The 25,832-nt window shown below is 42.9% G+C and overlaps 1 protein-coding gene across 6 annotated transcripts in view; it reads left to right on the forward strand.

Moving 5' to 3' along the window:
* The window catches only part of Add3 (adducin 3), a 112,300-nt gene extending 91,282 nt beyond the window's left edge, over positions 1 to 21,018 (forward strand). For 4 of the 6 annotated variants that reach the window (XM_021187287.2, XM_029538398.1, XM_021187293.1 and 1 more), the window contains 13 exons: positions 560 to 698; positions 5,276 to 5,427; positions 6,263 to 6,343; positions 7,153 to 7,302; positions 7,727 to 7,870; positions 7,976 to 8,074; positions 8,896 to 9,078; positions 10,727 to 10,984; positions 12,321 to 12,440; positions 13,294 to 13,380; positions 16,251 to 16,374; positions 18,018 to 18,113; positions 18,696 to 20,779. In XM_021187287.2, the coding sequence (XP_021042946.1) occupies positions 560 to 698; positions 5,276 to 5,427; positions 6,263 to 6,343; positions 7,153 to 7,302; positions 7,727 to 7,870; positions 7,976 to 8,074; positions 8,896 to 9,078; positions 10,727 to 10,984; positions 12,321 to 12,440; positions 13,294 to 13,380; positions 16,251 to 16,374; positions 18,018 to 18,113; positions 18,696 to 18,988 (1,926 nt within the window). In that variant the 3' untranslated portion in view covers positions 18,989 to 20,779. Of the gene's footprint in view, positions 1 to 559; positions 699 to 5,275; positions 5,428 to 6,262; positions 6,344 to 7,152; positions 7,303 to 7,726; positions 7,871 to 7,975; positions 8,075 to 8,895; positions 9,079 to 10,726; positions 10,985 to 12,320; positions 12,441 to 13,293; positions 13,381 to 16,250; positions 16,375 to 18,017; positions 18,114 to 18,695 lie in introns of all 6 variants that reach the window. The other 2 variants (XM_021187319.1, XM_021187312.1) reach the window with 1 other exon arrangement.
* The last annotated feature ends 4,814 nt before the right edge of the window (positions 21,019 to 25,832 follow it).

Below are 25,832 nucleotides of genomic sequence, written 5' to 3' on the forward strand. Positions count from 1 at the left end.
TGTTTTTTTTTTTTCCTAGGTTTTTTTATTATTCCAGGTGAATTTGCAAATTGCCCTTTCTAACTCGGTGAAGAATTGAGTTGGAATTTTGATGGGGATTGCATTGAATCTGTAGATTGTTTTCGGCAGGATGGCCATTTTGACTATGTTAATCCTGCCAATCCATGAGCATGGGTAAAATGATTTGGTTTGAAAGGGAAGATATGGTTTTACAAGGAGAGGTTGGCTGGTTCCATCTGTCCAAGTCCGGTCTGTAGTTACAGAGAGGTCAGGAAGGAGATCTGGTGGTCAGTTTCTTTTCAGCCTTTAGTGTGGTAAATAAAATGCTGTGCCTGTCGACTGTAGATCTTCATTTCTTTGAGATTAAGAACAACTAATGGTTTTTCTCCCTTAAGAGCTTCTTGCTACCTAATATTTTATGTTTCATATTTTATTGTAAGCAGCACAGTAAAAACCTTCAGAAGAGGTTCAGGAGAAAGAATGTTTTTACAGAGCAAGTTTGTAGCCTCGTGATCCACGTGCGATGTCTGTGCTCAGGTGGTTGTTTTGTGTATTGCAGGCCTTTCGGGAAGACCTGGAATGCCTCATTCAAGAACAGATGAAGAAAGGCCACAACCCAAGCGGCTTATTAGCGTTACAGCAGATTGCAGATTACATCGTGACCAGCTCCTTCTCGGGCTTTTCCTCACCTCCCCTGAGTATGCTTTCTCTCCCCTTGTGATGCTTTATTTCCTCTGCTGAAGAACACCGCACTCCTTGGCTACGTGATCTTGCTCAGCTACATAACATATAAGTAGGTCTGGTGGTACAGCCTGCAGGACCAACAGCTCAGCAGTGAAAGCAAAGGTCATAAAGCCAAGGCCAGCCTGGGAAAATCGATGAAGGCCACAAGAGGTCTATAGATGTTGTTCAGTGGCTGGTACTACTCGCAAGGCCATAGGTTCAATCCCCAGTACCTTTTAAAGGCTACTAACATCTGATACTTAGAGTAGCCTCTCAGCCAGCCACTGAGTAGACTTTTCAAGCCTTATTAAAATATTCTAAAACATGGTCACTATCCCAGATGGATGTATTTAGTTTTAACCCTGGAGGACCAGTGTAATAATCTGTGGGGGTTTTTTGACTCACAGTTTCCAAGTGGTTTCAGTCTACCATGGCAGCAAAGGCAACCCAGCTCTGCCTGTGTGAGGAGAGCTGCAGACAGCAGCTCCTCACACACAGCACAGGGAGCAGACAGAGAGTGGGCCTGCCCCTGGTGTCCTACTTCTCAGCAGCCACCCCACTTCCAAAGGTTGTACAGCCTTCACGATAGGGCGCAAACTGGAGACCACGCATTCAACATATAATCCTTTAGTGCACATTTCAGAATCAAGCCATAACAAGAGCTGTAGAAGAAAACATTTAAATGCCATTCACAAGAAATTGTCCCTTTCCCTTTTCCTATGGCCTCATGCTGAGAGTTGGAGTTGATTATTGTGTAAAGGAGACTGACGAAGGAAGGAAGAGGACCGGGTAGTCAGATTTGGAAGGGTATGCTGCTGAGAGCATCGTATAAAGGACCAGGCGTTTTATTCATTGTATAGCTCATTGCCAAGAGCAGCGGTTTGTGTCTCTGAACTCCCTGTAAGTGCCAAGACCCATGGGCTGAAAGCTCTAGTGTTTCAGCTGTAACCATATTCAGAATCTTTGCAGTGATAGGCAGGTGCAGAGGCCACATAGGGCTAGCAGACATTGCCTCATGGAAGACTCAAGAGATAAGGGGCTTTTCTTTGTTTTATTTATTCCCTCTGTCTCTTTCTTTTGTTGATAAAGATTTCTAAGTCAGATTTTATTGAATGTAAGTCTTTAATAAACACTTGAGACCCAACAGTAGGAGAGTGCAGGGTGGGGCGTTCGTAGAACTCCAAGGGCACCATTGCCTTGGGCCTGAGGGTCCTGGGATAGCAATCTAGGGAAAGGAAGTAGGTCAGACTGAAGACTCTTCACCGTTAGACCCAAGAAGCTGCCAGCAGAGAAAGGGAAAACCCGAGTGAAGAGGATTAGTGGCTGATGGTCTGAATGAGTGCCAGGAAAGGAAACTGAGTCAGATCATTGAAAGAGGGAGAGGCCTGTGCCTGCATCCACTGTGTGGTTGTGGGTCTATGAGGGAGAAGAACCCGAGAGAGCTTAATGGCAGGCCCGACATGCTGGGTACAGGTGCATGAGTCACCTAGCTTCCAGAGAGGCAGTCTACCAGCAGAAACAAAACTTCAAAGCTAGAACTATTTTAAGCACTCTGTTACAGTGGGCATTTGTACCAAGCACTGTTTTAGAGACTTACTCAGGCAAGATTCTCTTTTTCCCTTGGAGTTAGGAAATACACTAAATAAAGCAGGTGATCAGACAATAGGGCATTGTCATACAAAGAATTACAGTATGGTGATGTGCTTGGAGTGTCTGAGCAGTACATGCATGCAAAGAATTACAGTATGGTGATGTGCTTGGAGTGCCTGAGCAGTACATACGTGAGGTCATCAAAGATGACTTCTCCGAGGAGAGCCCGTGTCAACTCATGCTTGAAAAGCAGGATGTGTGTGTGTCTTAAGATGGAGAGAAAATATCCAAGTCCAGGAACCTGGTAAAGGTACCAAGTTGGAAAAAAAGTGGGGATTCGATTGGGCTCTTCAAGGAGCAGAAATAAAGATAATGGCCTACTTGTTCTCTGAGGGGACAAATAGAACAGAATTAGATAAGAGCACAGGCTGGGCACATGATATTTAAATGTGATCATGGCCTGCTTTGGAAGTTGGCATCTTGTTGCTACCTTTATGGGAAGACATTTTGAAACTGGAGTGATTTTTAAAGCCGCACTAGATTTTCTGTGCAAGAATGGACTTGAGGATTTCATAGAATTAATAAGAAAACTAGGAAGAACCAGGGTTTAGGATCTAGTTTGGTTTGGGAAATGAAAGAAACTTGTGGCATGTTTGCTTTGAGTTGCTGAGATGCCACAGCTATTGAAAATGCAGTTGAGTGCTTAGGCAAGAGTCTTGGCAGGCAGATCCCGAGAAGCTCCCCAGGCCACTGCAGCACATGGGGAGAACTAATGCAGACTCTCCCCTCTGAGCGTCCTAGATTCCACATCAGGAACATGGTTGTGGTTATGGTGACAAAGCATGGTAGCAGGAAAGCCGTACCCCATACCCTAGCCCTTATCCCAGGGGCGACTAGAAGTCAGGAAGCACAGACGGACCCATTTGGAAGAGGTTTGTGGCGATGTGAAAACAGAGAAGTTATGTAAGAAGTAGAAAGAGAGTAAAGAATAAAATAATGGTGACTATAAAAATTTATTAAAAATTAAAGTATTTTAGCTGGGCATAATGTCTCATGCCTTTAATCTCAGTACTTGGGAGGCAGAGGCAGGCACATCTTTGAGTTCAAGGCCACACTAGTCTACAGAGTGAGTTCCAGGATGGCTAGGGCTACACAAAGAAACCCTTTCTCTAAAAAATTGTTTTTAAGTATTTTGTTTGGCCTATCCATGATTGAAACTGTTTCTTTGGAGTAGTTTGCAATATTGCAAATTTTGACGATCTCTTACTTTGAACCTTCCATTTATTTTATTTTTGAGACAGGATCTCATGTAGTGCAGGCTAGCCTTGAACTCATATAGTCAAAGATGACCTTGAACTTGTGATCTTGCTTTCTCCACCTCCCAAGTGCACAGGTTATAGGAATGTATTACCACACACCACCAGTTGGGTTTCTCTTTAAAAGTTCTTACAATGTAAGCAGTGCCACAGGCAGGAGCAAGAAGTGGGAGAGATTTACTGCAATGTCTACAAGTGAGTTAAGGCATAGTCCCAAGTTTGGACCACGTGAAAAAGGGGTGAACCGTGGTAAATTACCACTGGTGACCAGCAGATGTTAAAAAGTAAAGACTGGAGCACACTTTTAATCCCAGCAATCAGGAGGCAGAGTTAGGCAGATAATGGCCTACTTGTTCTCTGAGGGGACAAATAGAACAGAATTAGATAAGAGCACAGGCTGGGCACATGATATTTAAATGTGATCATGGCCTGCTTGGTCTAGGTCTTGATCTAGGCTTGCCTGGTCTAGATAGCAAGTTCAGGCCAGCCAGGGCTACATAGTAAGACATAGATAGATAGATGATAGATAGATAGATAGATGATAGATAGATTAGATTAGATAGATAAATTTTTTAAAATAAAATTTAAAAAATAATACTGAGTAAAGATTGCTAAGAATTGAGCTTATAGAAGTTGTAATGTCAACATTACAGGAATAAAGAGAAGAAAGCAAGAAAAGTGAGAGTAGAATCACTGTGGACTTCAGTTGTGTATGTTACTTTGTCACAGGCCTTTATAAATAGCAAGATGGGGCTGGAGAGATGGCTCAGCCATTAAGAGCACTGACTGCTCTTCCAAAGGTCCTGAGTTCAGTTCCCAACAACCACATGGTGGCTCACAACCATCCGGAATGAGATCTGACGCCCTCTTCTGGTGCATCTGAGGACAGCTACAGTGTACTTAGATATAAAAATAAATAAATCTTTATAAATAAATAGCTAGCAGGATGGAGAAGGAGGACCTGGTCAGAGAAGATGTTCTCACAGAATAGCAGCACACAGTGTGTGAGTGTGCTCATGAAGAGAAGCAAAGGAGGGAGGAGCATAACAGAAGCCTAAGGGAAGGGAAAGAACCGGGAGAAAGGAGGGAGGACCTGTGAAGTAGATGATAAGGAAGGGAGCACTCTGAGCGAGGTCAGCAGTGAGGGTGAGCAGAAGCTGCACGCTTACTCAGTGACAGTTGCACTTGGTAGCTGGAAGGCAGAAGCCAGACAAATATTTGCTTGCATTTTTTCCATTTCATTTGCTTTTACATTTGACTATGTCAAAATAGATATTAAGAAGTTATCTTTCAATTTATTTTTTTTTTATTATTACTATAAGAAACAGTTGTGTTTCTTAATGGCATTTTACCTTTGGGGTCATCTAATCGTCTTTTCCAAGTGGTGTAAGTTGCAGTCACTCTCTCACAGGTCCCAGGTGAAACCCCTCTTACTGAGCCATTAGTGACGACAGCAGCCCTTATTACTCCTCTCACTGCCTTTCTCTGAAAGGAGATTGAACTAATAAACCATAGTATGTACTGATAAATTTCAGATGTTTGTTCACAAATCTCGAATTCACCGGGACATGGGCTACTTGCCAGCATCTAATTGCTAGGTTAAAGGATTACTTGAGTCAAATCTCTTGCATTTTTTTTCCATCTAGGTCTTGGCATGGTCACACCTATTAATGACCTTCCTGGTGCAGATACGTCCTCATATGTGAAGGGAGAAAAGCTTACTCGCTGCAAACTTGCCAGCCTGTACAGACTTGCTGATTTGTTTGGGTGGGCACACCTGGCAAATACGTACATCTCGGTGAGCCCTGCACTTTTGGTTCCTTTTTCTGAAATTATAACTAGCTGCCCACAGTGATCTCTCATCATTACTGGAAAGTCCAATTTTCAGATGTAATGATAAATAAAACATCATCCCCAAGGAGAAGACTTAATTCCCCAGCTTCCCTTTTCTCTCTCTTGTCTGTGATGCTCCTTTGAAGACCAGTGTAGAACTTCCCAGAAAGAAATCATGAGTGCTCACCCCTTCCCATGATGCATAGCTGAGCAGCCTCAGTGGCACTGAAAAGCACTGGGCATGGAGAGCAGAGGGCACAGGCTTCCTCCCTGTACTTGTAACCATTAAGAGCACTTTTCCTCATCTGTATGCAGACAAGCATTGAAGGGTAGGAAGTACAGAGGAGAGAGCATCAGGTTCTTGTCTGTCAAGTAGAAGAGAGGCTACTGAAGGTGACAGACAGGGCATGAGGAAGAAAAAGGCATGGGGAAGGAAGAGTGAGAAAAAGAACAAAACCAACTTTGTGTTTAAAAAAAAAAGAAACCACAATGCTTTGTAAACTTAAAAAGCCATAAATGATAAATACACTTGTGTTCCCTGTCATATGTTTTCACTTGGCCACACTTGCCAAGATGGCGCTGTTTGGAATAAAAGCCATTGAGACACTGTATGGGAATGGTGTGTGCAGTGCCGCAGTTCCCCCAGTAGCCGCTCCTCAGTTCCCCACTTCATCCATACCTTGATTCCCTTACAAAGGGTTTTCCCTCCAGAGCCCTGTTCATTGGAAGCATAATCCTAGCCGTAGTTAGGTTATAAACATAGGTGCCTTGTTGTAAGCCTTGGTTTTTCTCTCTTCCAGGTACGGATAAGTAAGGAGCAGGACCACATTATACTAATTCCCAGAGGCCTGTCTTTCTCTGAAGCTACAGCCTCTACCTTGGTATTGTTCCCATCCCTGCATTACTTTTTATGGGTACTCTTGTATTTTAGGAAAAATTTAGAGTTTAAGAAAAATAGGGTGACTGACAACAATATTGATAAATTACCTGATTTTTTTTTTCTTTTTTTTTTTGAGACGGGGCTCCCTGGGTAGTCCTAGCTGGCCTCAAACTCACAGANCCCTCCCTGCCTCTGCCTGCCAAGTGTGAGATTAAAGGTGTGTGCCACCACACCTGGCTCTGCTTATTTTTAAAGAAAAACTTTTGACTATTTTCCAACTTACAAAAATTTTTTCCAAACAAGGTGAAAATAGAGTCCACAGTCTCATTGGCATGAGGCTGGCCCTGCCCTGTGTCTTTTTTTCTCCGTGATTACATGCCCAGTGGCTGCTGTGGCATGGAGCACATCTGGAATCCCAGGAGTCCTGGGTGCCGCAGTGTCAGCAAGTGGCGCACCTCCAATCGTCGCAGCAGATGCTGGCCTGGTGCAGCCAAGCCTCCGGGGAAGAGCTTGAGCCAGTCAGTGCCCTGGGATCTGCGCCGCTTACTAAGTGACAACTCCTTTTTCTTTTTTTTTTTTTAACATAGTACTTGTTTTAGAAATATAATCTGGGAACAAAGCTGCTCCTTTTCTTTTACAAAGTGTTTCTGGCTGCCATTGTTCCATGTGCTGAGTTCAGTTGTTGCAGCCGAGGACCATAACATCCAAAACACTCTCTGGGCAGATTTGCCAGTCCCTGGTTAGCTTGTAGGGTGAAGATGAAATTTGGTAAGTATGTACCAGTGAAATGTATCTTTGTGATTTTTCCAGGTGAAAGTCAACATAATTGGAGAAGTGGTGGACCAGGGGAGCACTAATCTGAAAATCGACCACACAGGGTTCAGCCCGCATGCTGCCATCTATTCAACACGCCCCGATGTGAAGTGTGTGATCCACATCCACACCCTTGCCACAGCAGCAGTAAGTCAGCCATGTGCCAAACAAAGTCCTGTTCTTCTTCCCAACACAGTGCTTCGTGGTGTGCACCTCACCACACCCCGCTAACACCTCTGCATAAACAGAAAGCAAAATGTTCTTGCAATCACAGGCTACTCTAGGGAACACCTGCAGAATGAAGTGTGTATTAAAAAACTAAGCACTTTAATAATTGGATCATTGAGGTTTGAGATTACATTGTGCATAATATTTGATGTGCATTTGAATTGTGTTGTATCCCTTTAACTCACCCCCCACCGCACTTCTTTCCAGAAAAAGTAAATGGAGTGGGAGGTGGGCCACAGTGGCGAGCACTCAGTATCACCAGTGCTTTCTGGGCTACCTGAAGAGTCAGGTCCCAGTGATGGGGCACAAAAACTAAATGTGGGATCTTGGGCCCAATCAATAGGTGTCCTCCATGAAGTGTGGGATCCTTCCAATTTCCCAAGAGTCTCTCATCCTGGGAGATGTAGCCTACTATGACTACCAGGGATCGCTTGATGAAGAGGAAGAAAGAATTGAACTTCAGAAAGTGCTGGGTCCAAGCTGTAAGGTACGTACTGATATGTATCATAGGGCTTTCTTTGTGGCTGCTGCCTTTGTCAAAGCATTGTGAGCTGTGTGGTCATTTAAAGGCTCACCTGGGCCTCTGTTCTAGGTGCTCGTCCTCAGGAACCATGGCATGGTGGCTCTTGGAGAGACCCTTGAGGAGGCTTTCCATTACATCTTTAATGTACAGATGGCCTGTGAGATCCAGGTAGGAGCCAGTCATGCCCTCTTTTCTATTGCCCTACATTTGCCAATAACTGGGTTTTGCTTATTTTCAAAGTCCTGTTGACCAATGGCTTGTTGTTTTATCTTTTAATAGACAAAGCTTGTGAGCTCAGTTAAAAAAGGCCCACAGACTAAGAGATAAGCAACATGGTTTTGCCCACAGTCTTATTTCGTTTTCTCTCTAGCTATGGCACTGACTGAGAGAAACAGGGGCCCTACAAATCAAGAGCTGGGTATGTTGTGGAAAGAGCTAAGACCACTGATAGAAGTTTCATGAGCTCATGCAGTCAGCATTCCCACTCTGTTATCACACTGGACACTTTCTCCTTAGAGATGCTGAGCAAATGCAAAGGCTCTAATACTATCTTAAGATAAAGCAGAGTCACAGGAAGTAAATAACAAGGCCTGAAACAAAGGAAGAAAAAAACCTGTTTCTAACTTGAGATGGTCTCTCTGTGTAGCCAGTGCTGGCCTCAGACTTGACATCCTCCTGCCGTGGCCATAGTTAGAGCCTCAGGAATGTGCTTCCAGGCTATCGGTCTGCTGACTTGCCTTGACTTTTGCAGTTAGGGTTCTTTTCTAGTGGGGCTGTAAGAAGCTTAACAAAGACAAAGAGCGTCTCCTTAAATGTCCTTAAATGTGAGCGTACCTCCATAGTCCTTCTAAAGAACACCTTCGACAAAAACGTTAATAAGATAGCCATCTGTCAGCAGCCTGGCCAAACTGTGACTTTCAGAGAAAGTAAGGTCTCTGTCTCTGTCACTGTCCTTACACCTGCATATTTGTCCTTCCCACTGGCTACAGGTGCAGGCAGTAGCAGGGGCAGGGGGAGTAGACAATCTGCTCATACTGGATCTTCAGAAATATAAAGCTTTCACCCACGGTGTCGCCATGTCTGGAGGAGGCGGTGTAAATATGGGTTCCCATCAGAAGTGGAAGGTTGGCGAGATTGAGTTTGAAGGGCTGATGAGGACCCTGGACAACTTGGTAGGTGAAATTTGAACCTAGACTTTGAGTTTCATATCTGTGGATTCATGAGCAGTAAATCTCATCTCCCTTTGGTTTTAAGGCTTACTTTTAACTTCCAGGACCCATGGTGGAGCCCTCAAAGGTTCTGTGGTGTGATGATGTCAGTTTTAGAAACCAGGCAATGAGATATTCAACTGTTTTCCGTCTATGAACACTCTGTGATTAATTATCGTCACTACATTATATAGAATATTCCTTTATACAAAGTCTTTATGTGTGTGGGTATTTTGCCTGCATGCATGACTATGTGTGTGCTTGGTGCCTGTGGAAGCCAGAAGAGACCATTGGATTCCCTGGTACTGGAGCTACAGTTGCAAGCTGCCATGTGGGTGCTGAGAACTGAACCCATGTCCTCTGGAAGAGCAGCCAATGTTCTTAAATACTGAGCCATCTCTCCAGCCCCTGCAGTGTGTTCTTGAATTGAATCCTCCTACATACTTGAAGGTTGTATTCTTGAACCAATTTCTTCCTATCTCTATCCTCTGGTAACCACCACTTTAATCATATCTGTGAATTCAACTGTTTTAGATTACACATGTATGTATGTCCATATGGTGTTTGGTGTTTGATGCCTGACTTGCTTCAGTGACCATAATGTCCTACAAGTTCATCTGGATTGCCACTAATGCCTTTCCTTCTTTTGGAAGCTGTATAGTATTCTATTGTGGATATGCCATGTTTTCTTTACGTTTTCTTCTATAGTTTTATTGAGACATAATGCACAAAGCTCAAAAGTTTTTAAATCTGCACAACAGAAAAATATATCTTTTTCCAAAGCTAACCACATTGCCTTTATCCATTCCTTTATTGATAAACACATAGGCTGATACCCTATCTTATTGTGACTAATTCTGCAATAAAGATGGAGGTATGAGTATCTCTCAGCCTACTGATTTTACTTCCCTCAGATCAATATCTAGTAAGTAGTGAGATTACTAGATTATGTAGTAGTTATATTTAATTATTTCAGTAGGATGAGGAACCTCCATACTGCTTTTGATTATGGGTGTATTAATTTATAATCCCACCAGAACAGTGCACAGGAGCATTCATCTCCTCCCCTTTTCCCTTAGACTCATCTCTGGTCTGCCTGACACTAGACACCCTGACAGATGTGGTTTCATTTGCATTTTTCAGGGATCTGTGCATTTGAGTGTGGTCCTTTGCTTGTGTTTCCTTAAAAGATAGTTTTTGCTTGTACTTTTTATTTAGCTTCTTAGATATAGGATATTGACCACTTAGACACATGGCATTGGAAGATGTCATCTGAGATTGATTACCATCCTCAGTGTGGAGGGTTAGGAGACAGGTTCTCTTTAGACCTAGGAAGAAAGACTCCAGTTCGGTTTTCTCAACACCAGTCTCCTGTGTAGAAGTCAGGGCAGTTGGGTAGAAGTTGGAGTGCCAGCTGCAGCCACTTTCAATCATATCTTGAAATTGGCTTAATTTCAACTCCAGTGTTACATGGAGGCTATGTGCAGTTTATTTTCCCTTTTGTTTTTCATCAGGGGACTCTTTTTGGATCATTTGCTTAGTGACATAGCACCGCGTGCTTTGCTGGTGCAGGCTTGCTTGCTTGCTTCAATGTGGCCTTTGACTCCCACAGGGTTACAGAACAGGCTATGCATACAGGCATCCTCTAGTTCGAGAGAAGCCTAGGCACAAGAGTGATGTGGAGATCCCAGCAACCGTGACTGCATTCTCCTTTGAAGATGATAGTGCTCCACTCTCTCCCCTCAAGTTCATGGCACAGAGACAGCAGCGCGAAAAAACAAGATGGCTGAATTCACCGAATACTTACATGAAAGTGAATGTGCCGGAGGAGTCTCGGAACGGGGAAACTAGTCCCAGGACCAAAATCACGGTACGCCTCCGTTCTGCACAGCATTGCCTTCTCAAAATGTTCTACCTAATTACTCTCGAGTTGAATGTCCCATGCCTGAGCTATTAGAAAAGTAGGAGACACTGCAAACACTGTGCCGCTGTTGTTTATCAGGTATTCACTTTAAGGCTGTCTTCTAGACCCCGTTCATAGATAATCTCACTTTCTTCTAATAAAGTGGATACTTTTTTTTTTCTCCCTTTTTAGATAGAAAATCAAAAGAGGCTGACTGGTTTTTAGGGTAAAATCATAGTTTGAGTGGCAACACTATCTTGAACCTTCTTGGTAACCAGTGCATTACACTGCTGTGTGGCTGATGTAGCTCAGTACATTCAAATGTGAACGCTTCCAACACCAAATTGTGCCTTAGCTGCATAAGTTAGTATAGGATATGTAGTTATTTTTAGATGACCCTGAAGCTAGAGATTGGGTTACTTTATCTGTTTTAAATTTTTTAGTTCAGATTTGGTTTGGTTTTGAAGTACACCAAACTCACTTAGGGTTGGGAGAAGTGAGAAGGTCTCACAGTGTAGCCCTGGCTCTCCTGGAACTTGCAGAAACCTACCCATCGTTGCCTTCTGAGTGCTTGTATAAAAGACTGGTTCTCTAATGCCCAGCACCACCAAGCATTCCTAAGCTACTTAAAATGAGTTCACACTATAAATAAATAAATTCAATGTTTAGACATTTATTTTACCTGTGTATAAGGTTTCTTCAGGAAAAGATACATAATTAAATGGATGTTTCCTAGAATTTATTCAATAATCAGAGCTTGCCAGTCAGCCACCATTGGTCTTAAATGAGCCTCCTCCAAGGGTGAGAGTGTGGAGTGAGAGGTCCTCCAAACCCTGTAGTTCCATTAGACCGCATGCTTCGAGCCTTGTCCTAATGTCAACCAAAACTAAAAGATGTGCACCTTAAAGACATTTCTCGAGTGTTACAACTTGTTGGCTGTTGTTACCCTGTGAGATTCAGTGCAAGAGACAGAACTCCAAATGCCAGTCAATGCACAGCCATGTGTATGTCTGTCTAAAGCAGTTTCCACATCCTGCTTTCATCTGTCAGGAGGAGAGAGCTTTAATAAGAAGTGTAATTAATTACTCATGTGCACTATGATGGCCTTTGCTTCATCTTAAGTGAATGTTTTTGTGAAGCTGCTCTAACTGACATGAGCTATGTGTTAACCACCAAGAAATGGCTTAGTAAACTACAGCTGGCAGTAATATGCCTCCATGAGACTCAGCATAGCTACTCAATGTCTAATATTTCTTTAATGCAAAGCTTCAGTCTAGAAATGATTTTATCCTTTATTCTTTAGTGGATGAAAGCAGAAGACTCCTCTAAAGTTAGTAGTGGAACACCTATCAAAATTGAAGATCCCAATCAGTTTGTTCCTTTAAACACAAACCCGACTGAGGTGCTAGAAAAGAGAAATAAGGTAAGCCACAGCTCTGTGGTCATAGGAGATACTTCTTGAAGGGGACTTTTTGGGCTACTTTATTGGGTTCTGTTAGCTACCACCCTTCCAACCCTTATTCACCCCAATCCCTTCCAAACCCCCAATACTAGGTAGGAGAGAAAGGAGGATAGAGGGGAGAGGGGACATAGACCTCTTTAGACTACTTCCTGCCGATTAGGGGCATCGAGGTCCTTGGGGCAAGTCCAGTCTCCATCATCAGGATATCTCCGACCAGCAATCCATCAATAGCAAACTCAACAGCAGAGACCAGCAGCAGGGGAGGGTGGACGGTGCTGCAGCAGCCACCTCAGGCCATCTCGGGCTCTCGCATTTATACCCTCTCAAGAGTCCCCAGAACTCTAAACTATGTGCAGCTGGCAAAAATCACAAGACAGTCACAGTCAGGGGTTCCATATCCCACACCTGGTGTGAAAACAAAATCACATTACATAACGTAACTGGGTGCTTTAAGAAATTCTCACTACAGTTTTTACCCAGTTGAGTGGTTAAATCACCAGGGGTGGCTTCTGGGCACAAGCTTAGAAGTTTGAATACCTAAGAGTTAAGTGCGTTCATGTTAGCTTACCCTCAGCTTTGTGCTTTAAAGTCCCTGTGTCCTGAGAAGTATGGTTCTCTCACAGGGAAGACAGTAGGACACTGAACGCCAAGGGGTGGAGATTAGTGCCAGCTAGCATTCAGATGGTGGAAAGGGCTTCATGGAGATGAAAATTAAAGAGACTCTTACTCGAGAATGTAAGACAACAGCTTTTACGAAAAGAGAGCGCAGAGGCCATCCTCATGCTCACTCCAAGAACTTGTTCTTTCCGTTCAGATCCGGGAACAGAATCGCTATGATCTGAAAACAGCAGGCCCACAGTCTCAGCTGCTGGCAGGGATCGTTGTGGACAAGCCGCCTTCGGTAAGTCTGAAGCGCTGTGTCTCAGGCTCCACCCTCCAAAAATACTTTACTTTTTAATTTTCTTCTTTTTTTCTTACTAAAGTTTCTGTAAGTATGTGTTTTGTAAAAAATGAAAAGAACCCATAACTTAGATGCTACATTTCATTCCCAGTTTTAGAGGGGACAGCCCAGACAGCAGAGCATGCCACCCACCTAAAGAGATGCACCTGCCTTCTCTCGGTTTATCAGTTTTAAACCTTGCTTCATTGGTCAGCTCTCAAGTATTATTTGTTTCTCACTTAAAGAGGAAAGGCACTGCCATTTCTGTTGTAAGAAGCCAAGAGATTGTTAAATATGAGTAAAGTTTATCTTTAAAATAAGAAGAGCAGTGACCCTTTTATGGGTGAACATTGAGTTCAGCCTGTTCACAGAGTGCTTCCAGTCCCCCCCCCACTGCCTCCTGGGAGGTGGGTCATAGTTGGTTTTTGTTTGCTGTTACTAAATCAGCTTCCAGGGTTTATGCTGTTATGTGTTTACTGGTAAGCCAGGTGGGTCTCCAGTGATTACATCTCTTTCCTTTCTTACACAAACTCCCAGGCTTGAGTTGGCAGTTGCTTTTCTTTTGCCTTTGCATAGTGTTTAGGGGTGCGTTATCATAGTTCTCCCCAGACCTTTTGTTTGATCCTCAGACCCACACACAAAAGAGACTGCAAATAAATAACCTTAGTGATTTACCTGAGAATAATAAGCCAACTCCAGCTTTAGTAAGAGAAGAGAATAAAGGTCAGAGTGGAGACTATATGTATGTAAAGACAGATAGATCCATAGAGACTGACAACATGTAGGCCATTCTAAACAGACAGGAAAGGAGACCTAAGTAATACATACAGTTAGAGCTGAAAGGTATGGCACTGAAACTCAGAAAATCACTAGGGAGTACTCTGAAAATGTATATTCTAATAAGTCAGAAAATCTAGCCGGGCAGTGGTGGCGCACGCCTTGAATCCCAGCACTCGGGAGGCAGAGGCAGGCGGATTTCTGAGCTCAAGGCCAGCCTGGTCTACAGAGTGAGTTCCAGGATAGCCAGGGCTACACAGAGAAACCCTGTCTCCGAAAAGAAAAAAGAAAGAGAGAGAGAGAGAGAGAGAGAGAGAGAGAGAGAGAGAGAGAATCTGGAATAAATTAATCAATTTCTACATGCACGGCTTATCAAAAGAAGTAGCTCCACAGCTCACTGAGTCAGGGCCAGAGCAGAGGCAGTCTCCCCACACAGCAGCAGGTCGGCCCTGAAAACCCTCTCGAAAGCCAGCCAGCCAGCAAAACTCCTGAAAAACTTAGGAATAGGCATTGCTTACCTCAACATAGTAAAGACAGTGCATAGTAGACCTGCAACTAACATTGTACTAAAGACTAAACATTGTGGGCAAAGACTAAAGACAGGAATAAGACATTCTTGAACAGTGAGCAAAAGAAGAAGTAAAGGATATAGGAGAAGAAGAAATTGTATCATCCTTATTAAGAAAGTAGCTATATTACTGAAAGCAAACTACAGATTCAGTATAGTCACACACATACATACACACACACACTCGTCGGAGGGGGGCAAGGGGGAGGAAGGGAGGGAGGGAGGGTTAAAAGTATTACAATACCTCACTCCAAATTACACTCCAGAGCCATAGTAACAAAAGCTGGCCAAAGTCCTCCCTGTAAATCAGTACAATAGAGAGCCCAGAATAAGCCGCCACACACCAGTGTCCATGGGACTTATGACAAAGTACCAAAGACATCTATCAAGAAAAGGCTGGGGAACTACTTAGCCACTTGTAGAGGGATAAAACTAGGTTCCTACTTCTCACCCTGCACAGAAGTCAATGCAAAATGTATCAAAGACCTTAATTAGGACTTGGAGTTCTGTCTGATACTGCTTTAAAAAACATACTGGGAAGTGGGCTGGAGAGATGGCTCAGTTATTAGGAGCACTGACTGCCCTTCTAATGGTCCTGAGTTCAAATCCCAGCAACCACATGATGGCTCACAACCATCTGTAATGGGATCTGATGCCCTCTTCTGGTGTAACTGAGGACAGTGACAGTGTACTCACATACATAAAATAAATCTTAAAAAAAAAAATTTAAACAAAATGAAAAAAAAAAAAATGAAAAAATTCACTTGGAAGTGCAAAGGACCCCAAGTAACCCTTAGCAACTAGACCAGACCTCCTTGTTTCACAAGCCACCTCAGGCCTTGGAGTAAGTACTTCAAAATAAGAGATTTTGAAACCCATAGTACTTTTCAAAAATTATAGCTGATTAACTTTTTGGCAAAACTTATTTCAGGTGGGGAAATTTCATATCATGAGTACAATCCCAATGCTGCTCTGGAACTTTTCCACACATGTGGTCATATTTACACCCCCGACCCTTCCTGTTCCCGTGATCCTCTCACACACTAGACGTCATGACAGGTATCCTTGCTGAGCTGTCATTTTTACTGACCGGTGAACTCCAGCTGGACCGTTTTCCCACCATAGTCTCATTTTGCTCTTCTTTGTGGCTGAGTAATGCTCACTTGTGTATTTGTACATTTTTTCGCCACTCATCTTTCTCCATGGAACTCGGTTATATATTGACTTGGACTGCTTCAAGATATACCCAGGCGCTGTATACTTGGGTCATAGGGTTGATAATCTGTAAGTTAAAAAGCATGTTGTATTGTCATTTCTTAGAGTTGCTATGAAGTGGGTAATCACAAACATTTATATGAGTATATACTTTGTGTGTATGCATGTGCCTGTGTGTGTGTGTGTGTGTGTGTGTGTGTAGGCAACAAGTAAGTAAAGATCTGTAAAGTCCTTGGTAAGGAATCTAACGTGTTGGGTTTTCTTCTATAAGACCATGCAGTTTGACGATGACGATCAGGGCCCACCAGCTCCTCCTAACCCATTCAGCCATCTCCTGGAAGGAGAACTTGAAGAGTATACGAAGACAATCGAGAGAAAGCAGCAAGGCCTGGACGGTTAGTTCATGCTGAGGCTGGGTCTGGGCTCAGCGTACTGACTACAGAGAGCACTCAAGCTGCAGGACTGAAAGCAGGGCTTCTGTGCTCTCCTAGCTCCTCTGCTCTAGACCTTTCCATAGAGAGCCACTCTGCAGTTCAGACAGAGGGACCCGTTCTCGGAATGTAATCAGAACATGGGCTGTGTTAGCATACGGTGTATAACACCAAGGCCATAGGAATAAAGAATTTCCAGACACAAGAAATACGGGTCTTGCTTTGAACATGCGTAGTATGTGGATTTTTAGTCATGGATTCTCCAGTACATGGAAGAAAGCGTTTTAATTAATGCTTTGTGAAATCTTTGTTCTGGTGTCTCAAGTTGCCAATATAGTCATTTCAAAACATTTTAAATCAACATTAATATAAACTGCTGGGAATTTGAAGTGACTTTCCTGGACACATGGGTGTTCTAATGCAGTGGAGTTTTTCTGACTTTGCAAGTCTTTGTAAGTTTTTAAGTAGGATAATTAAGAACGGATGATGAAGAACCAACTGTAGAGGCGCATGCCTATGACCCAGCACCCGAGGCTGGGCCAGGAGGATGTTTTGAAGAGTAGCCAAGGCTAAGTGGGAGATCTTGTCAATAATAATAATAATAATAATAGATTGTTAGGAAGAAGTCCTAGCTCTACTTTGCTCCAGAATTAAGGACTGACCTTAGCATGGTGTAGGGGCTGGGGCGTGGGGGCTGGGGCATGGGGGCTGAGGTATTAAGCCACCTGAAACACAGTGAATTGTGTATAAAACTGGGCAAGAAGGATTCAAGGACGATTGGAAGTCTCGCATCTGCATTTAGCTACAGCCAGCATTGCTACCCAAGGAAAACAATCAGTAATGAAAGAATCGTTGTCTGTGTTAGATACCATGGTATTACCTGATAGCTAAAGGCTAACGACATCTGGGCCATCCAAGATACCACTTTTATTAGTGTATTTGTGTCTTTAGCACAAAAATCAAATCACCCTACTCCATAAGGTACTCACAGAAAATAGTTCTAAGTGGCATATTTACCTTGTTTGTTCTAACATAAGATGGAAGAAAACATCCTTTATACTTTATAAAATGTCCTTTTTCAATCTCTTCAATCTCTTATTTTTGAAAGCCTGACAATGCCAGGTAACAAATACCATACTCTGGATGTCACCTTTCACATACACTTTGTAAATCGTTCCTCTTACATCCCTGCATAAGCTCGCTAATACTGCTCTAACCATAATCACTAACCGGAAACTGCTAGGACTCAGTGGAGCCTCTGCCTTGTTCCTCCAGCAAGCCTGCTGAGACTTTGTCAGTCAGACTTTTCATCTGACTGTATTTTGGTTTCCTATACTAGCAAAAGCTAAATGCATTCAGTCTCTATCTGGGCTGCCAATATCTGTGCTTCTTTTAACTCAGTATGCAAGTTACTGTTCATGGCCAGAAGTTTAACACATCAACCTCCTCAGAATCCTAGTGACTGACATGTGGGATGGCAGTTAGCATGCTCAGTTCTCAGCTGACAAGCTTGCGAGCGGGCATTGGATGTGCGCACTAACCTCTCTGAAACCGTAAGCTTCCTTGTTTTGTTTGCATGGCTTTTAACTGAACATCTTATTCAACAGACGCTGAGCAGGAATCATTCTCAGATGACGCTGCATCTGTTTCACAAATTCAGTCTCAAACTCAGTCACCGCAAAGTGTCCCTGAGAGATTAGAAGGTATTCAATGTAACTCCCCACAGCCGTCCCCTCGTAAGTCCTGTCATTTGTCCCATGGACGGATCGGACACTTGCTCACGGTCCCTCTGTCAGTGTCCCATACATAGGGGTAGGTGCAGCTTTTACTCACTGTAGTTTACATTCACTCGCTGTGGCCTGGCTTGGGCCAACTCATAGTTTTTATGAATTTGTGGAATTAAAAATGACTTGCCCTATCATGCACCTTCTAATAAGCATGAAGTTCTGTACAGTTTTAAATGTCAAATGACCCTCAAATTAAAGAGAAATATATCTGTCGTCATCTTCGCTTATAATGATTTGATTTACAATGGAAAGGCAGGTCACCAATCTACAATTTTTTACTCTGTTTAACACTTGTCTTCTCTTCCCCTTTGTATCATTTAAGAAAATTAGCTTCATGCTAATAGATACACATGTTATTAAAATAATAATCCATCCTCATTAAAATTAAAGCAATGCATGGCTCAAGACATTGCTAAAACTTCTCAGTTTTGCAAATGAAACAGAAATGTTGACTGAGTAAGTAGTCTAACCCCCAGCCCCCAACCTCTCCTTTTGTAGAAAACCACGAGCTGTTTTCCAAGAGCTTCCCCTCCATGGACGTGCCAGTAATGATCGTGAACGGCAAGGACGAGATGCACGATGTGGAAGATGAGCTTGCTCAGAGAGTCAGTAGGCTGACCACAAGCACGACCGTAGAGAGCATCGAGATCACCATTAAGTCCCCAGACAGAACTGAAGAGGTCCTGTCGCCTGATGGCTCACCTTCAAAGTCGCCCTCCAAGAAAAAGAAGAAATTCCGCACACCTTCTTTTCTCAAAAAGAACAAAAAAAAGGAGAAAGTTGAGGCCTAAGCAGTCCTTTTGTAATTTGTATATTACACTGTGGCATTGCACAGTTAAATACCATATTTTAGTTAATCGTTACTATATGGTGGTAGGTCAGATTGGGAGTGTGTAGCAAACTGGACTTTAAAAAACTGGAAAGAGGTTTTACTAAAAGAAAAATATTATTAAAAACTTTCAAATTCATCTCTTTTTATATGTCCAGAAACGGCTGAGCTTTTCAGCAGTGGCTGGATTGGCTTACTCTGCCCCGCAGAGCGCTGTTACTGTTGCTCGTTAGCAGATGCCGCCTGGTGCTTCAGGCCTCTGCAGTACATCTGTTGGAAAGGAGTTGCCAGTGAACAGAGAGAATGTTTACTGTCACCAGCCGCGTCACTGGCTAGCCAGACTGAGTTTATCATGGTTATTGACTGTATCTTTGGGTACCCACTGTTTCCATGGGCATTAATGGATTCTTTTAAAAGCTTCTACAAGACTCTAGAGCATTAGTATACATTGGCACATAATTTTTTTAAATGTTTTAAGAAAAGATTTGTTTGGGTTTTTACTCATAGTATGAAATTCCCCTACCTGAAGTAACTGTTTGCCAAAAAGTCATTTTAATAAACTATAATTTTTGAAGAACTTCCTTTTTTATTAGTTTAGAAAACCCCTTATTTTTCATAAAGGGGATTTTGTACACATAATATGAGTTATTTAGTTTAACTCTTACAAAAAAAAACAATTTTTGTATGTTAAAACGTTTGTATACCTTCAGTATCAGGTGTCATGTGCATGTTAGCCAATCAGTTAGGGGTAAAGCCTGCCTGCGTGCCATCCAGGAGCCCAGAGGTGTGGCACCCGAAGGGCATATCAAGGCCTGGAGTCGGATTTGAACCATATAATGTATTTTTCTCTTAGTATTGCTGATGGATGAAGAGGTTGAGGGGAAGGGGAGAGTAAGGGACAGGACTGAGTCCTGTGTCTACAGTAGAAAGAACATGGAGATCGACTTACTGAAAATAAGGCCCAAATTTCTAAAATCCTGTTTCCTGCCAAAATCAATGTCTTAGTTGACATTTGAATTTTAAAAATAGTTAAAGTGTACATCCTTTTAGAAGATGACACTAGAATAAATCAGCAGGTCTAATCCCACCAGCAAGAAAACTACCACGTCTTGATTTTTGCAAATAATCTTGATTTTTATAAACTTAAATTTTCTTTTAACTTCCTTTCTACTGTAAATACAAATTTAAACCTAGATTTAATATAGTTTTCTCCATTTTCCCAAGTAATGTCGCAGATCAATGTAAATGGATGATCCCAATCCTCCATGAGTGGAAGTAAAGTGCCCTGTGGGGGACTTGGCATGCAGACGTGACGTTGGCCGCAGTGCTCTCTGGGCTGGTTCTGTCTGACTGTGTGATTGATGCTGGTCCTCTTAGATCTCACTAACTACTGGAGCCCTGTTAATCTCGTAGTGGAAACTTTGAGTTGCTGAAGTGTGCATCTGAGGGTTGTTTTATGTTGTACATCATCTTTGTGTATTACAACATGTGGAGACACAGTAACCTGTGAACTATCCTTTTCCATAACTTTTAAAGAATATATATCTAAATGAATGCAATGTGCATCAATATTTTTTAAACACAACAGTAAACTATTGCACCTTTTCGCTAATGCTTCTCTTTACTTGGTTTGACATAATGAATGAGCCAGTGAACTCAGTGTCCTGTGGAAAATGTATAAAAGTTATCTGATATTGCTCTTAGATGTTATGCTAATTAATGTTAAATCACAATAAACGGTATTTTAAATATATGCATTTGGTATAATGAGGTTTCCATTCAGGAGTGGTTTCCTAGGTTAGACTTTGTGACCTGCCAAACTTTAATGTGAAACAGTGAAGTGATAAAATTGTCCTCTGAGTTAAAGGGTCTTGATAAGCTTGTTTTCAATTTAGTTAAAAGTTCATATATATATATAGGCTTAGTGGCACATGTCTTTAATCCCAGTACCCTGGGAGCAGAGTCAGATGGAACTCTGTGAGTTCCAGAACAGCCAAGACTACAATAGTAAACTGTGTCTTAAAATATTTTTATATTCCTATATGCATCTTGAATTACATGTATTTGCGCGCGTGTGTGTGTGTGTGTGTGTGTGTGTGTGTGTGTGTGTGTGTGTGTAACTCTTTTGTCTTGGTTAGGTATGGTGGCCTAAGGATGCTAATGGGATGGAAGATATAAGCTGTATACTAAGCTCAAACACTAAATCCCACGGACAACAGTGTAGGGAAAAGAGCAGAAGAGAAAGCTCATACTTCTCCATTAAGGTTTGATTTTTTTTTTTCATTCCTCTCTAGTTCCTGACCTTTATATTTCCTATATGGCGCCATCATGACAGGAATATCATTTGTGTCCTGGTTTTTCCTACTTAAAACAACCCACCCTAGAGGCACCTGCCGTCTCAGCCTCCACCTCCACTGAGGTGGAGGCATGGAGGCTTAGGAGCGAGCTCAAGACCCAGCTCTGTGAGGCCCCAGCTCTGAGAGAGAACTGCGCCTTCAGAGGTTTTCAACCTGATCCCTCGCGTGAATAACTTATTTTGATTTTTTTCTACTAGAAAAGGAGTGCAAGAGGAAGACATAGTAATAACTGGAGAGTGTAGTTAATCAAAGCTTTTACTATGATTACCTATTACAAGAAGGACTTCAGAGAAGATGAGATTGATAGTCTTGGGCATAATGACTTGTTTCCTCAGCTTGTAAATAGCTCAGTGGTGAAAAACAGTATTTCAGACCAAAAACCTGCTTTCAGAAAGCAGCCCAGACCATTACCCATGTTCTCATCTGTGTGTAGCTTAGCTTAACTATTTTTTAAACTCGGATACCAAGCTTATATGCAAATGATCTTGGCCAGACTGACATTTTAAAAAGCAGTTTTCTTTGTGGCCACTAGGGGGAGTGACTAACCTAACAATCCAGTGTCCAGTTGTACTTTTTCCTTAGGCTGTAGAGACCACGTTTGTTTTGAGGAACTTGGATGATGTTTCTTCTGTTGCTTATTCTCACGAGCATGTTCCTCGGCTGTGTTGTTTTAGCAGTTCCTAGTTCACCAGGACAGTATTACCCACAGCAGTTGTGATGCCCCAGGAGAGTTACCGAGACGGTAGCAAGAACAAGACGCCCGCAGGCTCGTGCTTGTGACAACGTAATCTTCCTTCTTTTCACCAAGGAAGTGCTTGATAATGCCTGTCCCTTTTATGTCTCTTTACACCAAAGATTATGGTGTGCATAATCTTTGTACCCCGATAAAGTAGAAGATAGCACCACCATTTTGTAGATGATAAAACTCAGGTGTGTAGAAGCACCAGAAGTCCTGGGGTTTGACCATGGATTCAGAACCCCAGAATTTGCCGTGCTTTGTGCTTCCTTCCATGTGGCTCGAGTTAGATGTTTTGTTCTGTTTTGTTTTTAGAAAAGAGCCAAGTCTAGCCACATTGAACTAATAGCTAAATTTATTTAGATAAAACACTGGCTTTTAATATGAAAGAAAATTTCTTCCTCCAAGTCACATCAGAATGAAGAACCTGTGGAAGTAGAGATGTGCCCTGGTGGTGTCTGCCTGAAGTGTCAGCTCTTGGATCTTCACGCCAGCAGAGCCAACAGAGCCAGATGCCTGTATCTGCCTGCTGCAGAGGCCCAGGAACACCCGTGTCCTTCTGTGGGGAATCAGAGGAGACATTCAAAGGCAGTCTTAAAACCGGCAGACTTGGCTTGGTCTAGACATAAATGTAGATTTCACAGTGAAGGGAGATACTTTTTAAAGTGAATATTGAGGTGGCCTTTCCTAGGGAGAATAGCTAATGACATGCTGGAGTGGGGAAAGGTTACATTGGAGGTGTTGTCAGTAGAAGAAGTGGTAAACTTGGTTGTCGAAGGAGTTCGTTGCAGGAAACGCCTATAAGGAGGCGGTCCTGAGTCCAGAGTTAGTGGAGGGAACTGCCTTTAATTATTATTTTAATTCTTAACTTGGAACGGGATGAGTGTGCATCAGTAGGTACAGTCTGAAGTTGAGGAAAGTTTATAGATACCCGATTACGTCTGTGGTCCTTAGAGCCAGTTCTCAGTTCTTCAAAGAGATTGTACTTACCTAACACACCACAATCAAGCAGAGGTCTTCCACATTTGTGCCTCTTGCTTTCCTACCATAATATGGGCTCCCTTGGCACCCAAGGCACACAACTCGGGATTAGATAAATGCTAATGTTTCTGCAAACGTTGGAAATAGGAATGGGTGGGTAAAGAACATGAATTGCAAAACCAAGCTGGAGTGTTATTTATCACTCACTATTTTCTCAACATTTAAGCTTACTAGGGGCTGAAGAGGTGGCTCTGTGCTTTGGAGCACCAGAGGCCTGGGTTCCATGGCTTCTGCTACAGCTCTAGGAGACCAGTGCCCTCTTAGGACCTCCAAGGCTCCAGGCAATGTGGTACACAGACATACATTCAGGCAAAGCATTCATATACATTAAAATAAAATGTTAAAATCTAGTTAAAAAAAAAAAAAAAAGGAAACTTGAACATGTTTTTAAGCATTAGATTCTCCTTGAATTGTTTAAATATTCAGTATTCTCTCCAGTTAACCATGGCGCTGTTGTCTTCCCACGGGGAACTTACAGTCACTTCCGATTTAAGTTACAAATGCACATTTTGATATTCCTAGTGCCTAGCAGGAAGAGACAGACAGACAGACAGTCAGACAGACAGAGAGATCTAGTCTGCAGTTGTTTTTGAGACTTGTAGAGTTTCTGTTGGGGAGGTTGGACACAGAACCTATGCTGAAGGTTATTGAAATAAGCCAGTTTTTGCTTCTACGTTTTACTGTTACACACTTTAGGGTTTTGCCCTTCTCTACAGCCAACCTTGAGCTTGATTCTGAGGGCCTGGAAATCCCTTATTTTCAGTCTCCTGTGAAGCCTGCCATTAGGCAAGTCTGCTGCGTGTCTTGCCTCAAAGGAAGTAGTATAGGTTTGCTCATTGAATTGGGGTGTGCACTGAAGAGGGTTGAGTTTCTGAGAAATTCTAAGATTTTTTAATATGATTTTGAAATGGCAACTAAAGGTCAACAGATTGTATGACAAGCATTATCAAGTGACAGGACGTATGGACACTGCTTTGTTTCATTACTAGACTCTGCTCCTCAGAAAGCCAGTAAGCCCTGCTTGGTGTGCCCATCTGTAATTTCATTTCAGCACTCAGAAGACTGAAACAAAAAGGACCTGAAAATTAAGGCCGGTCTGAGTTATATAGTGAGACCCCCTACTTGAGAGGGGAGCACACTGGATATGTAGCTCAGTGATAGGGCCTGTACCTAAAATGTGCACTGCCCTTGGTTCAATCCCCAACACTGCAGAGAAGTTCCTACACTGTAGGAAACTGAGGTTAGGGGTGGGAGCCCATGCCACTTCCCCTTGTTGATGCTGGGACCCCATCTGGCTTTAACCTGTGCAGGCTGCACACACTGCCTCAGTCTGTCGGTCCCTCTGTGCATCAGTCCTGTTGGCTTTGGACATTTTTGTCTTATTGGTCTCTCTTGCTTGCTATTTTGGGATGTGTGTGTGTGTGTGTGTGTGTGTGTGTGTGTGTGTGTGTGTGTGTGTTGTTTTTTGCTTGTTTTGGTTTTGGTTTTTAAGAGAGAGAAAGAACAAAGTTGGGTTGGTAAGCAGGTCAGGAGGGTCTTGAAGAAATTGGAAGAGAAAAAAACCATAATCTAAATATATTGTGTGACAAAATTTATTGTCAATTAAAAAACAAAAAAGGTTAGCAGCCCAGCCCATGAGCCCAGGTAGTGCTAGGGCCTCTCCAGTGACTGCTGGCCAGGCCGCCACCCTTAGGAAGGACCCTTTCTTCACAGACAGGATCCAAACAATCCTCCGTGAGCTGTCACTCTCCGTGAGCTGTCACAGCCAAGGCCCCACCAAGCCCCGGTCAGGGAAGTACTGTGCTGTCACTGGCCTGTTCCTGTTGGGTAATGCTAAGGGGTGGAGTGCAGTGGTGACTGGCGTGGCAGACATTGACTCCAGAGTCAATGGCCCCAGCTTTATGGCAGAACGTGTAGATACAGCCAACTTGTTGCAAGCACAGGCAAAACTTCCAAAGTCATTTACTGGACTAACAAGGTCAGACATTCTTTCCTATCTGCTTGCTATTGAAAATGTTGGCTTCAATTGTTTCAATTGAAAGAAAGCTCATTTGAGGAAAAGAAACCCAAGAATGTATCCCAAATATAACTTACTGATCCCGAGAGGAAAGGGCGGGGTCAGGCTCCTATGCTTCTGACTGCTGTGTAGGGTTCTCTACTTAGTTTAAAATGTATACATGTGAGACTGTGGCCCATCATTTTTTAATTAAAAAATGCATATTGTGTATGCAGGCACACACATGTGCATGCACACACACATATAAAGTATGATAGGGGCTTTGTTTAAAATGTTTCTTAAATAGCTTAGGATTGAGTCTTAGGATTGTGTACATAAAAGTATTTTGGCTGCGTCTGACCTTTAGGTTACTATTGAGCAAGAGAGTATATGCACATATACTTGCTAAAGAGTAAGCATGGCTCAACTAACTGCAGCGCTGGGCAGACTGGGTGGGGCAATTCTGGAATTGTTCCCACTCACTGAGCAGGTCAGGTCTGAGGCTTGCTTGAGATGAAAGCCTCTCACAGGCTCAGGCCAGCAAGTGAGATCTGGAGCCTCAAGAGGGCGACCACGGTAGCCTCTGGGAAAGTGCTCTGTGCTGGGGATGTTCCAGTCCTGTTGCCATCTTTGCAAGAGCACAGGGCTGCAGCAGGAGGGGCCAAGGGCAGCTTCA

This window comes from Mus pahari, chromosome 1 (assembly GCF_900095145.1).
Source record: "Mus pahari chromosome 1, PAHARI_EIJ_v1.1, whole genome shotgun sequence".
Taxonomy (NCBI): Eukaryota; Metazoa; Chordata; class Mammalia; order Rodentia; family Muridae; genus Mus; species Mus pahari.